We start from the raw sequence: 13,214 nt of genomic DNA, 5'->3' as shown, positions 1-13,214 counted from the left end.
ATCATACCTGGGATTACCATCCTGGCATGTGTAAGTCAGTGACCTGATTACTGCCAAGGAGCTAAAATGGTTGTGGGGAATGAGTCTTTTTATTTCTTTAGCTTCTCTCTCTCTCTCTCTCCCCCTCTTTCTTCTCTTTCCTTTCTCCTTCCTTCCTTCTTTCCTTCCTTCCTTCCTTCCGAAACCGGAAAAGCCTGTGTTTGTGCTGCCTGTCACCTACCAGACCTAATAAGCAGAGATGGGTTGAATCTCTATGGGCGCTTTATTCAGACAGCTGGCAGTCTGAGAAGACTGTGGGTTTGTATCTTAACAGACCATCTTAAATTTCATTTTAAACGGACCCTTTTTATAGGGGAAGAAAAGTGTAGGTGAGGGGTTTGGAATTTAGGGAAAAAGTTAATCAGATGAAAAACGGTAGTGTTCTTTCAACTGTGTCCTGGACGGTGGTCTTTGTCTGTGCCCTGGGAGGGTGGCATCTCGCCCTGGAGCACAATGGCTCAGATTCCATCTTGATGGCTTGCGGTCCTCCTGGGGCACCCAGGTGGAACTGCTCGTCCTCTCCTGGAGTCCAGGTGGGTCACACCTTCAGTTCCTGAAGCAATAGCTTTTTTTTTTTAAGATTTTATTTATTTATTTATCTTTTAGAGGAGAAGGAGAGAGGGAGAGAAACATCAATGTATGGTTACCTTTCGTGCGTTCCCTGCTGGGAGTTGGCCTGCAAGGAACCTGCCTGCAACCCAGGCATGTGCCCTGACTGGGAATTGAACCACGATCCTCTGGTTCGCAGGCCCACACTCAATCCACTGAGCTACATCGGCCAGGACTAGCAATAGCTTTTTACATACATTTATTACTATGCTTATTAGCTATTATGTGAAACTAAAATTTTCCCAACATTTGAGTCCCCTATGACTTCTTTCCTTCCGATCAACAAACCCACTAAAGAACGGGAAGAAAAGGAAAAGGAAAGGGAAAGATGTGGAAAGTTCACACACATGTAAAAAACCACTCAATATGCTATTTTTGAAAAGGTGAAAAAGCCCTGACTGGTGTGGCTTAGTAGGTTGGCCATCAGCACCGTAAACTGAAAGGTCACAGGTTCAGTTCCCTGCTGTTGTGGGCCAGTCCTCTGTTGGGGAGCATGTGAGAAGCAACGTATCTATGTTTCTCTCACACACTGATGTTTCTCTCCCTCTCTTTCTCCCTCCCTTCCCCTTTCTCTAACAATAAATAAGATGTTTAAAAAAGTAAAAATAAAAAGATGAAATAGAAAAGAATTTCATGTATACATTTTAAATTTTCTGTATGACATCATACTTCACAAATAAAGACTGAGGATGGTGATCATCTTTTCAATGAGTAGAATAAAGGATCAAGGATGTGGGCTTTAGTTCTTATATCACAGCCAAGGCATGAGAGGAGGAAGAAATTCCCATGAAAATTGGAAGGAATGGTTCCCAAGGAAAGAGTGAGTGGGAGACGGACAGACCCGCGGAGAGTGGTGAGGGAGGCTCGCCTGCGAGGATCCACCAATCCTGCGGTGGACAGCCCCATGCTGTCTGGGCCCTGTGGTGCGGTCTGGGCCCCCGAGGGGTGGGTCCGATGGCTGTTTTAAATGATTTCCGGCCCAGGTTACTCGGTTGGTTAGAGCATCATCGTCCTGCTATGTCAAGGTTGGGGGTTTGCTCCCTGGTTAGGGCACATATAAGAATTGACAATGAATGCATAAATAAGTGGGAAAATATAATTAAAAATAAAGAAAGAAAGAAAGAATGAGTCCCTACAAAGTTTTGTTTACAGTGACTCAACTAGGAATTCATGATTAGATTACCCTGTGAGGTTACTTTCCATAGAACTCATTTTTTGTCCAAGAGGTGAGCAAGGGCTGGGTGGTGGAGAATTCTAAACTGACTTTCTGGCCATGGCCGGCGTGGCTCAGTGGACTGAGCACAAGACATCAAACCAAAGGGTCGCTGGTTTGATTCCCAGTCAGGGCACATGCCTGGGTTGTGGGCCAGTTCCCCAGTGGGGGACAGGCAAGAGGCAACTGCATGTTGATGTTTCTCTCCCTTTCTTTCTCCCTCCCTTCCCCACTCTCTAAAAATAAACAAATAAAATATTTTTTCAAAATACTTTATTTATTTATTTTCAAGGAAAGGGAGGGAGACCTGGCCTGCAACCCAGGCATGTGCCCTTACTGGGAATCAAATCAGCGACCCTTTGGTTCGCATTCTGACACTCAGTCCACTGAGCCACACCATCCAGGGCTAAATAAAATCTTTTTAAAAAATTAAATAAACTGATTTTCTCTGGAGGGCAATAGGGAACCATTACAAGGTTTCCCCGATGAACCTGCAATTTTCTGGAAAAGTCAGCCCTGGCCCATGGCCTTACCAGGAAAGGCAGGAGGTCCAGGATTATGCTGTGTGGAAAGAGCCCCTTTGGGGGTCAAAGAAACGCAGAGGGGTCTTGCTGAGTGTCCTAAGAGAGGCCCTTTGGGTGGAAGTTGGAGAGAGGGAGGAACCCTCTCACTCCGCCAGGAAAAAGGGCTCCAAACCAGGCGACAGAGGAGGGTCAGGAAAGCTGAGGCAAAATGCCCCCGGTGCCTTTTTTCCCCCCGAAAAACTAAACAAAGCAGCTGAGTTTGGTGGCCCCTCAGGAAGACCAGTCATTTCCTGAGGGGATATCAGGCCAGCCCAGGCATTGTGTCCGGTTTCCAGCAATGGCCGCCATTACCTGACCAGCATCACAGCCAGTCTTTCTGCTGCGCTGGGAGAAGTTACCAGAGTGGTCTTTCTGCTTTTCACAGGGCCAGTTTCTGATCAGCCGTGCATGGGAAGTGTCTCCAGCCCCAGGGGCATGGCCCAAAGGCAGAACTAACTGCCCGTTTCAGGATGCCGTTGGGGTTGACTACAGAGCCCAAGATGTGGCTTGGAGCCTTGCTGACCGTTCTGCTCTGTGAGTTTCAGTCTCTCCCCACATCACTCAAACTTCATGAGAAATGAAGCTAATGAAGTCAACATATTTCTTCTGTCTTTTCCAGGTGCAAGCCTTGAGGCTCAAGAAAACCGTAAGTTGTGAAGTTTCTACCTCGATTCATTGTGTCTTTCTGTGATTTTTCAACACTCAGTGTCAGATTGCTTGGGTTAATGTTTATAACAATTGGGAGGACATATTTCAATTGAGAGCTAAAGTTTCTGGCTTTCTGACATTTTTAGAAGGTTTTAGGAAAAAAAGAAACCCTTGTTCTTAGCCAAGTGCTAATCAGCATGTTCTCGATGTAGTATATACTCTCTAGATGCTAGTGAACCACTGCCTATTAGGATTGGGGGGTGATAAAAAAGTGAGTGATTGCATAGTTTGTTTTTTATTGTTCTACTGTACATTTATCATTTTCATATTTTACCCCCTCCCTGAGTCTTTAATTCACAAATGAAATGTAATCCATTTGTTAGATCCATGGAGACAGAATGTAGTTAAGTTGTTGCTCTGATTTTTTTTCTCCTAAATGATCTAAGACATATTGCATTGCATTTCCCATCCACCCATGGGGCTGCAATTAAACCTGCAATATTGAGTGCTTCTGTACGAGGCGGGGTGCTTATCCTTGCAGTCTGGTTTGTCATCCACTTTGGAGCTGATCTCGAATCTTTCAGACAAGCAGGTTTGGCTCTGCTTCATCTGGGACCATGTGAAGGAGGGGGCTTGGCTGGTTCTGGGGGCTTTGTGCAGGGAGAGTCCACAGAGCAGGATTCCCTGGTCAGGGGTCACTTCATTCAGTAAAGAATGGGGATGGCGACTGGGTTGTAGATAGTTGTACAGCTGTTTGCGGGTAATGGGCCTGGATGATGCTGCTTTGTTGAGCCAGGGCTCAGAGCAGGGGCTCCAGGACAAGAGGGCGGATGTGACTACTGGTAAAGCCAGTGTGCAGGTCTCCTGTTGAGTTGCCCACGTGCTTCGGCAGGCATTTGCTCCCCGTGGGAGCCTGTGGAGGCAGGGCATCTATTATCCTAGTTGTCCTTGGTAACTGATGATGTCTCTGCGCCTCAGAGATATTCCAGAAAAATAACTGACTTGTCTGCTCAACAGTCAGTCGGTAGGGTGTCACACTAGAAATCCCACCATCTAAACCCTCCTCTAAGCCCCCCTAACCTGTCCGCACCTAACCTGTCTGCAGCCATGGGCCCAAGTCATCTTTTTTTTTTTTTTTTTGAGACAGGAGAAGGGAGGGAGAAAAAGAGGGAGAGAAACCTTGATGTGAGAGAGAAATGTTGATCAGTTGCCTCTCAAACATGCCCCACCTGGGGATCAAACCCACAACCCAGGCATGTGCTCTGACCAGGAATCGAACTGGTGACCCTTCACTCTGCAGGACTACACTCAGCCTACTGAGCCACACTGGTCAGGGTCTAACTAAACTTCTGAAAGCCACTTTGACTTTGCCTCTTTGAGCCCTTTTCTCACGTGTACAGAGGGGATGATAAGAGGATTAATCATGGAGTCCCTGTGAGGATGACTTTAGGTTAGAGGAGGTGACTCGCCGGCCTGGCATGGGGTGATAAATAACGGTTTACAATCTGCAGCCCCGGTCCTCCCCACCCTTACAATCACAGCTGCTGAACTGCCCTCTCTGTCCACACTGGGCAGCTCCCTCCAGCTTTTGTCTGACCACACCCCGCTATCACTTCTGCTTGTGGGCTTCTGTCTCTTGCTCCGGACATCCTGCTTCCCAGGACCTCCCAGCTCCTTCCCCATCTCAAATGGAAGTGAACTGTCCCCTTCCCATGGTTCAGTCATAGAGAAAGTGGGTTCAGGGAAAACCCCAGAACTATGTAACAGAGGAGGAGACTCGCCCACTGCCCACTGCTGCCTCAGGCCTCTGCCTTGCTTTACCACTTAAGGAAACTGAGGCCCGAAAGCCAGAAGGTATTTGTGCATGATCAGCACTGGGTGTTAGTGGAGTCGGGGCTAGGATCCATGTCTTCCAATTCCTTGGGCCACCCAAGGCCATGCTGTCAATGTGTTTGACACGCATGACCTACAAGCTTATTCTCTGTGGTTGGGGTGCTGGGTCCGCCTTGGCACTTTCCACTCCTGTATCTCTGGCCCTTACCCCACCCCAGCTGCCTGCCTCAGGAGATGACCTCAGCCTTCACCTTCAAAATAGTACTGTCTGGAGGGAACTTCCTCAGCTTCCCCTCTGCCCAAGCTGGAGGCTTATCTGCATCCCCACCCATTCTCCTGGCTTCCCTCCTGCTTCAGACAAGATGTCTGCCCCTCCCCCCTTGTGTTGGCCTGGGCCAGCCTGTCCACCTGGGCTCCAAGCCAAGCCCTCGCTTTGCCCCCCAGGATCACATTCTATCATTTTTTCAGTTCCCACTCCACTTTCAGTATCTCCCCTGCTCTTTTGCCTCAAACACAATGGACAGCTCTTACTTTTTTTACGAAAAAGGAAAATCACGCATAACTTGCCCCCTCCACTCAGCTTGTGTCCCCTAGCCATCTGCTCCCTTCTTCAGTCAGACTTCTCTAGAGGCTGGTTTACACTCACTGTCTGGGCTTCCTTGCCCCTCAGGCACCCCTCACTTAACAGTCTGGTCACGGCCCCCACTCCTCCCTGCACTGGGCTCCCGCCCGGGCCTCCTGATGCCAAATGCCGTGAACGCTCCAGCCCTCAGCTTTGGGGCCCTGTGTGGCCTTTGCACAGGCCTCCTTCTGGCCTCCTGCATCCTCTTCCCTGGTGTTCTCTTGCATCTCTGACAAATGCCCGCTCTCCCCAGGGCACATCTGGACTTTCCCCGGGGCTGAACTGCTTCCATCCCTGGCAGCCTCCCTGGTCTTATCCTCGCTGGACCTTAGCCGGCCCCCTGCACCTCCACGCGCCCCTGGTCCAGTCCAGCCCTGGCCTCTCCCCTGAGCATCCCGTGGGGCCAGTAGGTGACATCTCCTTCTAGTTGTCTCCCAGGGCCCCCCAAAGCAGTCTCACCGCCATGGCTTTTTTCTCTGTGCTTATCTTTTTCTGCCGATGTTCACTTTTGGTGTCTTCCTGGGTGCCTGATCAGGGAAACTTACCTTCCACTTCTTGTCTCAATCCCCATATTCAAATAAGTCTTTGAAAATTTTTTAACAAAACACATTATAACGTAAAATTTATTAATGATATTTAGTGCATTCGCATTGTTCTGCAAACACCACTGTCTAGTTCCAGAAACTTTTCACCTCTCCCCCAGTAGGTCCTTTCAAGTCTGCTAAATATTTCTCAAGTCCGTCCCTTCATTCCCACTGTCCCTGCCCTGTCAGCTTTCACCTGAACTCCTGTCCAAGCCGTTCATGGGCCTCTGGGCTCTTCCTCTAGCCCACAGTGATCTTTCTAACACTCCAGTATCATCCTGTCGCCCTTCTGAGTTCCCTCGGGACAGGGTCCAGCTTACCAACACAGCAGACAACGCCCTCTGTCCTGACACCTCCTGCCTGGCTTGCTTGGCCCATTTGGCCCCACGCTCTGGTTCCTGTAACTGTCTGTGCCTGGATGCGTTGATTGTTTACGCCCCTGTGCCCTGGTACATGCTGTTCTCCTGCCTGGAGTACCCCTGTTCTTGGCCTGGTTCAAGACTCAGTTCAGGGGTTACTTCCTTCAGACTTTCCTTGGCCTCTCCTGGGCAGTCCTTCTTCTTGGTGTTTATATCACTAACCTCCAACGATCTGGGTCCCCACCAGCCTGCATGGTCTGAGACAGCGAGGGTGGTTTGGTATTCACCTGGCAAGCCCAGCACCTGGCATAGGTGCTCAATAAATGTCTTATTGAAGGAGACTCCAACCGAGCTTGGAGATACTTGAAATTCAAAAGGTGCGCCAGCGTGGTCCGTGTTGGGCACTGATGTGCAGCAGGGACCCCATGCTTCGTGGCTCCCTGTAATGTTCTTGACAACAGTGGGTGGCTCCTTCTTCTCTCCCCCGACCTTTCTTTCTGAGTCATTTCCAGATTGAGGGCCAAGTGGCTGGCTGAGTCATAATGCCTCATCTTCCCCGGGAGCATCAGCATCCGCTGGAGGTAGAGGAAATCAGACCCCTGAGTCCTAGGGTTCGAGAGCTTGGTGCTGTGGTGACTTGGTGGCTTTGGATCCGTCTCCATCAGCCTTTGACTCCCCAGGTGACAAAGGCTGTTGCACAGTCCCATCCTTCTGTCCTGATGCTTCTGAAAGTTTGGGTTCTGGGAGGAGAGCTGTGGACCCTTTCTCCAAAAAAACACACTCTTGCACATAGTCAGAGGGGATTCATGGGTCCCCCGACACCCATCCGTGAACTTCCAGGGAGCCCAGGTTGTGAACGGTCCCTCGGTTGTGTGAATAGTGAGACCTACACACAGGAATCCAGTTTGGCTGTTCCTGGCAGTTTATTCACAAAGGGAATAATGTTTTCCGTCTTCTGTACTGTCTTAACCATTGGGTAAATAGTTTTGAAATTTGGTTGGGTGGTATATTTGTCATCCATTTCTGCTTAACAAATGACCCCAAAACTTAGGGGCTGAAGACAATTTATTATCTCGCACAATTTCTAAGGGTCAGGAACCCACAAGTGGCTCAGCCGGGTGGCTCTGATCAGAGTCTGTCCGGAGAGTGCAGGTAAAATGTTGGGCAGGGTTACAGCGACTGGAAGGCTCGTCTGAAACTAGGGGATCTGATTTTAGGGCCACTTCTGTGGCGGTTCCTTGCCATGTGCTCCTCTCCATGGGGAGACTCATGGCACAGCAGCTGGCTTTGCCCAGAGTGAGCGATTCGAGAAAAGGAAGGAGTGGCCAAGACAAAAGTTGCAATGTCTTTTATAATCTAATCTCAGAAGTGGCATGCCAGCCCTTCTATAGTATTTTGTTGGTCATGAGCCCAGCCCTGGTATGATGTGGGAGGGGACTGCATGCAGGCATGACTGACCAGAAGGCAAGGCTCACTGGAGACCTTCTCGAAGGCTAGTTATTGCACAGGTAATGGTGGAGGAGGTGGTGGTGGAGGAGGTGCTTAGAGACCTCAAAACTCAAAAGTTGGTTCTATATCCGTGCCTGATGGAATCTAGCTGACATTTCTCAGGTATGTCATCTGAATCAGGAGCTGTACCCCAGGTACTAAACTCAGGTCACAGGCACACTTACTATTGTTATGCCCATTGTGTGGATAAGGAGACTGAGGCTCAGGGAAGCTCGGTCACTTGTCAGCAGCTGCACCGTTTGTGAGGAGCAGATTGGGATTTGGCTCAGGTCATCGCCTGTATCAGCACTTATGGGGCCTCTGCTCTCTACTCTCCCCTGATAGATCTCTGTGCTAAATAATGAGCTTCAAACGAAGGAGGGAAAGCGAGGCCTGCCTGTCCCTGACCGGGATGGGACCGTAGTAATCAATGGGGAACTACAAATGTTCCAAAGAAACTTCTGGACCGAGAGTTCACCCAGCAGGCTCCTCAGACCAGGAGCTAACAAGGAGCAGAGACAGAAAAAAGGGCCTGACGATCAAATGCAGTGGAAACATCTGGAATTTAAGCCCTTGCCTTATTTCACATGGTGGACTGACCAGATGCCTTTTTTTTTTTTTTTTGGTCAAATTAATTGCTCAGAACAAAGAGACAGGTGTGGACTGTTGTATTCATTTAAACACCTGAGACATTGCAGACAAATTAAATTCTAAATCACTGCTAAAAGGTTTCCCTTTGTTACAAGAAAGGGAAAGGCCATTTTTGCCGGTGTCTCTGGACAGCTTGCTGTGCCTTTTTTTTTTTTTTTTTTACCTTTTTCTTACTTGATAATTGATCTGGGACCACTTATAAAAATTATGTGTTGTTGTTTAATATAATTCAGTGTGGGACCATAGCAAGGAGGTCCAAGCATGCAGATTTCTGAAGATCTTCCTTGGTCTAAAAATAAGGAGAGTTAGAGTTATTAATCCAGGAGAATTAATAAATATCCATTCATCAGGCATGGCCCATGAATATTTTTCTCTTATCAAAGTGTCTGATGAGAATCAAACTTTTAGGAGCCTTACCTAAACCATGTGACCCTGTTTTGCTTGAACGACACCTGGAGCTCACTGTCCCATACTGTCTCTGGCCTCTGAATGGGCCACCGTAAGCTTGGGGTAAGGTGCATGCTTGGAGCTGCCACTGTGTATGGAGAATTGTGTCTTGCGCAAAAGGTGGGCGAGGAGTAAATAGGACTTTATTTTTGTATTTGTTTATGGATGCATAAAGACTAGCTGGAAGGGTAACAAGCAACCGAAATCAGTAGTTACTCCGGCAGGGGCAGTGGGCACAGGGTTTAACAGGAATGGGAGACTTCACACTGTATCTTTCTCTGTGTGTTTTCCTTTTTTGCACTTGAAGTACACAGATTTGGAATCACAGTCCTTGGTTCACAACACACTCTCATCCTTGATCCATGCAGAATTGCCTTTCATTTTATTTATATGTGTGTTTTTAATAGCAAGTCACCTACCACGCAACCCAAGAATTAGAACATCACCCGTATCCGTATCCACCTGTTTGCTCCTCGCAATCTTATTCCCATCTTCCTTTCAGAAGTAACCACTATCCTGATTTTTTTCATATTAATCTTATATCCTCCAACCCACCCCTAAAACTTACCATTGTTTCAGATGATTTTTCCATAGGCACTTTGGGGTTTCTTGTAGATATCATGTCATCTACATTTGGGGGTTTTAAAACAGTTGACTGCTTATCCACTTAGAAACTTAAACAAAATTTTAAAATCTCAGGGTTGATTTAGTCACACTTTGTGGAGGCAGAAGACACAAGAGGCTAACAAAGCACACCAGGTACAGTAACTCTCAACCCCGGTCCTGACGTTACACAGGGAGCCTCCTGAGAGCGGGAAAGGTGTAAGTTTGTGGGCGAGATGTGTAGAAGCATAGGGGTTCTGAGAGGCTGAGCTACCTGACTTTAAGGTCATGGACTTTAGATACATTTTCCTCTGAACTCTCCCACATATTGTCTGTTCTTTCTAGCTGTATATAGATCACAAGATGTTTGACGCTGTTTTTGGTGGCAAGAGTTCGGAGAGTAAATATTTCATAGCACCGATTGAGCCCAGATCCGTGTGCTTGGATAATAAGCCGCAGGGAAGGTAGAGCGGAGGTGCTTTGAGGCACTTCAAGGAGCATAACTAGGAACCCAGGTGGGCTGCAGAAGGACCTATGGCCGGATCAAGAGGGTTTTCAAAAGGCAGACCTGCCCTGGTCTGCTCTGAAGCTTGGATGAAAGTCCTGACCGATAAGCATGGTCCAGAACCTTCTAGCCTGGAAACTTTTCAGAGCAGTGGCCCACCACCAACCAACCAACAGACAAAATTACTTATTACATAGCCAGAGAGCATCCAGTTTTAAGCAATTTATCATTGCTGCCCATCATTGTAAATAAGTCTCAAAATGTGCTCGCTGGTCAGCTGAATTCTCTCGATAGCCTGCGGTTGCTGGATATTAGATGCTGGATGACATGGGCCAGAAATGATGCACTTGGCTATTTGATCTGGTGCCTGGTTTCTGGCAGAGGTCGGTAACTGGTTGGGCTGCTCCAGGTGCCCGGCCAGAGATTTTCCTCATCCGTGGAAGAGAATGTGTTCTCTTTGCTTCTCAGTGGCAGATGGGGATGAGGACGGCATGTGGCTGCCTTAGACGTGATTTCAAGTCCTCACCCAGCTGGTGAGGCCTTGAGTTCATCAGATAGAAAATGCCAGCTAGGACTCTGCTCTTCTGTCAGGCTAGGGTAAGGAAGGAAATTTCCAGGGAGTGGCCCTCCAATTTCAGAATAGTGGTAGCTGTCATTTATTAAGCAATTACTGTATGTCAGGCACTGTATGGGTGCTTTCCTGCTCCTCTCCTATAAGCCTTGCAACAACCTACTGAGTATGTGTCCTTACCCATCTAACAGATGAGGAAGCAGAGCACAGGTTAATTGCCCAAGGTCACACAGTAAGTGATGAACCAGGACTTGAACACCTGTCTACCTGAATCTTATGCTTCCTCCAGGGGCCATGATGTGGCAGCTCACTGGCTGCACATGTCTCATAAACAGAGGTTTTTGGGTTTTGTTTTTATTTTGTTACACTCTGAAGACTGCCACCTTGTCTCGGTGGGAAAATGAGAAGCATAGTACCAACTGCCTCATGCTTGACCCGCCACCCAGAGTCATTACCCATCTGGCCCCTGTAGCCTTTTGGGACCCTTGGACACCGCACTGCATAGGATGATACCAATCCAGTGTGGTGAAGGTCACCAGGGCAATGTCATTTCTGGGATGACAGGTGTGTCTTCCCTCCTTCTCTTGTCATTTAGCCTTCACCATCAACAACGTCCACATGGTGATCCTGCCAGGGGAGGAGGTGAAAAATGGGGACAATCTGACCCTGCAGTGCGTCGTGGACATCAGCACCACTGCCCATGTCCAGCCTCAGCACCGGATGCTCTTCTATAAGGACGATGTGCTGTTTCACAACGTCTCCTCCACGGAGAGCGTGGAGAGGTATTTCATCCCTCGAGCCCGGGTCTACAACGCAGGGACGTACAAATGCACTGTGATTCTGAACAACAAGATGAAAACCACGTCGGATTACGAGGTGTTGGTGAGAGGTGAGTCCCTGGAATGGAACGTAGCTCGTGCAGATGAAGCTAACACGTGCGGTAGCAAGAACAGTAACTGAATGCATAGTGACACGGGATCTGCCTGCCCACCCATTGCCTTTCTCACTCATCTGCCTGGCATTTTCCCAACCTGAAAATGTAGGCAGTAGCCATGCTCCCAACATGCCAAGCTGTTTCTCACCATCTTTGCATACTCTGTTACCTCTCCTGGGAATACCCTTCCTCATCTCATCTCCTCGTGAACTACTCTTTCTCCTTCAAGACTCCACTGGGTCTCTTCTCTGACACTTTCCCAGACAAAACAACCTCCCCCAGGGTGCTCACAGCCCTGATGCCCTCTCTATGTGAATGGTGTTTGTACAAAGGCCATTGGACCAAGTGTTGGTGTAGGATTCTGTGGTCAATCTGCCTGGATCCAAATCTGGGCAAGTGCCTGAACCTCTCCAAACTTTCAAATTCTCATCAGTGAAATGAAGATAATAATAATGCCCAGCTCAGGGAATTGTGAGAGGATGAAAAGATATCTGTGGGTAAAGAAAGGGCTTAACCTAATGCCAGCACATAATGAGTTCCCAGTAAATGGCATTTACTCTTTCACGCAATATTACAGTTATTTCTCACACATGTGTCTGCTTTTCTGGACTGTGAGATCAGGAGGAAAGAGCTGGTATTTGCTCTATTTCTGTATCTTGCACAAAGAATCTGGCTCATAGTAGGCAGTCAATCAATGATTATGAAATAAAATAAGCAGAGGAAAAGGGAAGTGGATATGGATGAGAATGGAGAAATAGGGGAGACATCATTGTGGGGGATTTGGGTTCAGAGTTAGAGAGTTTCTTTCATTCATTCATTCCCTAAAGAAACATTTCCCGAAGCCGCAAGTCAGCAAAAAAACTCAGTGCAAGACCTGAAAATGCATCAGGTGGGGCCCAGCTCCAGAGGCAGCTGCAGTCCGGCGGGGAGGAAAGACATTTAGACAAATACTTATAGCCCAATAGTTGTATGATCTGAGTGGCTTGGGACCACAAATGTGGAAGGGAATAATTCTACCTACAGAAGTTGGAGATGTCTGGGGGTAGGGGCACCGGGTGCAGACCCAGAAGATCGGGTAAGGGTTCCCTGGGTGGAAGTGGAACGAGGGCAGAGCGAAGGGATGTGGCGTCGGAGTGAAAGGGCAGAGGCTGAGGAAGAGGTGAGTGTTCCAGCAGAGGGCCCCAGCCTCTTGGATTCTGCATTTCCTGTCTCTAAAACAGAGATAACTGGTTAACTACATGTACCCTTAAAGGATGGTTTTTTAAGGGTTAAATGGGATAGCGAATGGAGTGTGCTCAGTAACCAAGTGTTGAATGAATGAATGGCCCAGCATATATGAGGTGGCATCCTTAGAAAAAAATAACCCTTTCAGCCAACGGGAAGCAGGAAGAACCAGTGGGCAGGTGTCGGAGGGCATTTTCCTCTCATAAGTAAGCAGCCTCTGACTACTTTCTCCTCAGCCTGTGTCACCTTCCAGGCCAATTCCTCCACAGGTGTCCTACATGGGGCAGGGGGGCGTGGCCGGCCAGACATCTCCCTGTGTCA

At 48.2% G+C, this 13,214-nt stretch overlaps 1 protein-coding gene across 6 annotated transcripts in view; it reads left to right on the top strand.

The window, feature by feature from the left end:
* Positions 1 to 13,214, top strand: part of PECAM1 (platelet and endothelial cell adhesion molecule 1) — a 64,005-nt gene that overhangs the window by 6,666 nt on the left and 44,125 nt on the right. For 2 of the 6 annotated variants that reach the window (XM_037070420.1, XM_037070419.1), the window contains exons 2-4: positions 2,810 to 2,958; positions 3,044 to 3,070; positions 11,331 to 11,624. In XM_037070420.1, coding sequence (XP_036926315.1) covers positions 2,895 to 2,958; positions 3,044 to 3,070; positions 11,331 to 11,624 — 385 coding nt within the window. In that variant the 5' untranslated portion in view covers positions 2,810 to 2,894. Of the gene's footprint in view, positions 1 to 2,695; positions 2,959 to 3,043; positions 3,071 to 11,330; positions 11,625 to 13,214 lie in introns of those variants that run through there. The other 4 variants (XM_037070421.1, XM_037070418.1, XM_037070423.1 and 1 more) reach the window with 3 other exon arrangements.

This window comes from Sturnira hondurensis, unplaced genomic scaffold (assembly GCF_014824575.4).
Source record: "Sturnira hondurensis isolate 20B ecotype Veracruz unplaced genomic scaffold, ASM1482457v3 Scaffold0018728, whole genome shotgun sequence".
NCBI lineage: Eukaryota > Metazoa > Chordata > Mammalia > Chiroptera > Phyllostomidae > Sturnira > Sturnira hondurensis.
This window is presented reverse-complemented; position numbering and strand designations above follow the sequence as displayed.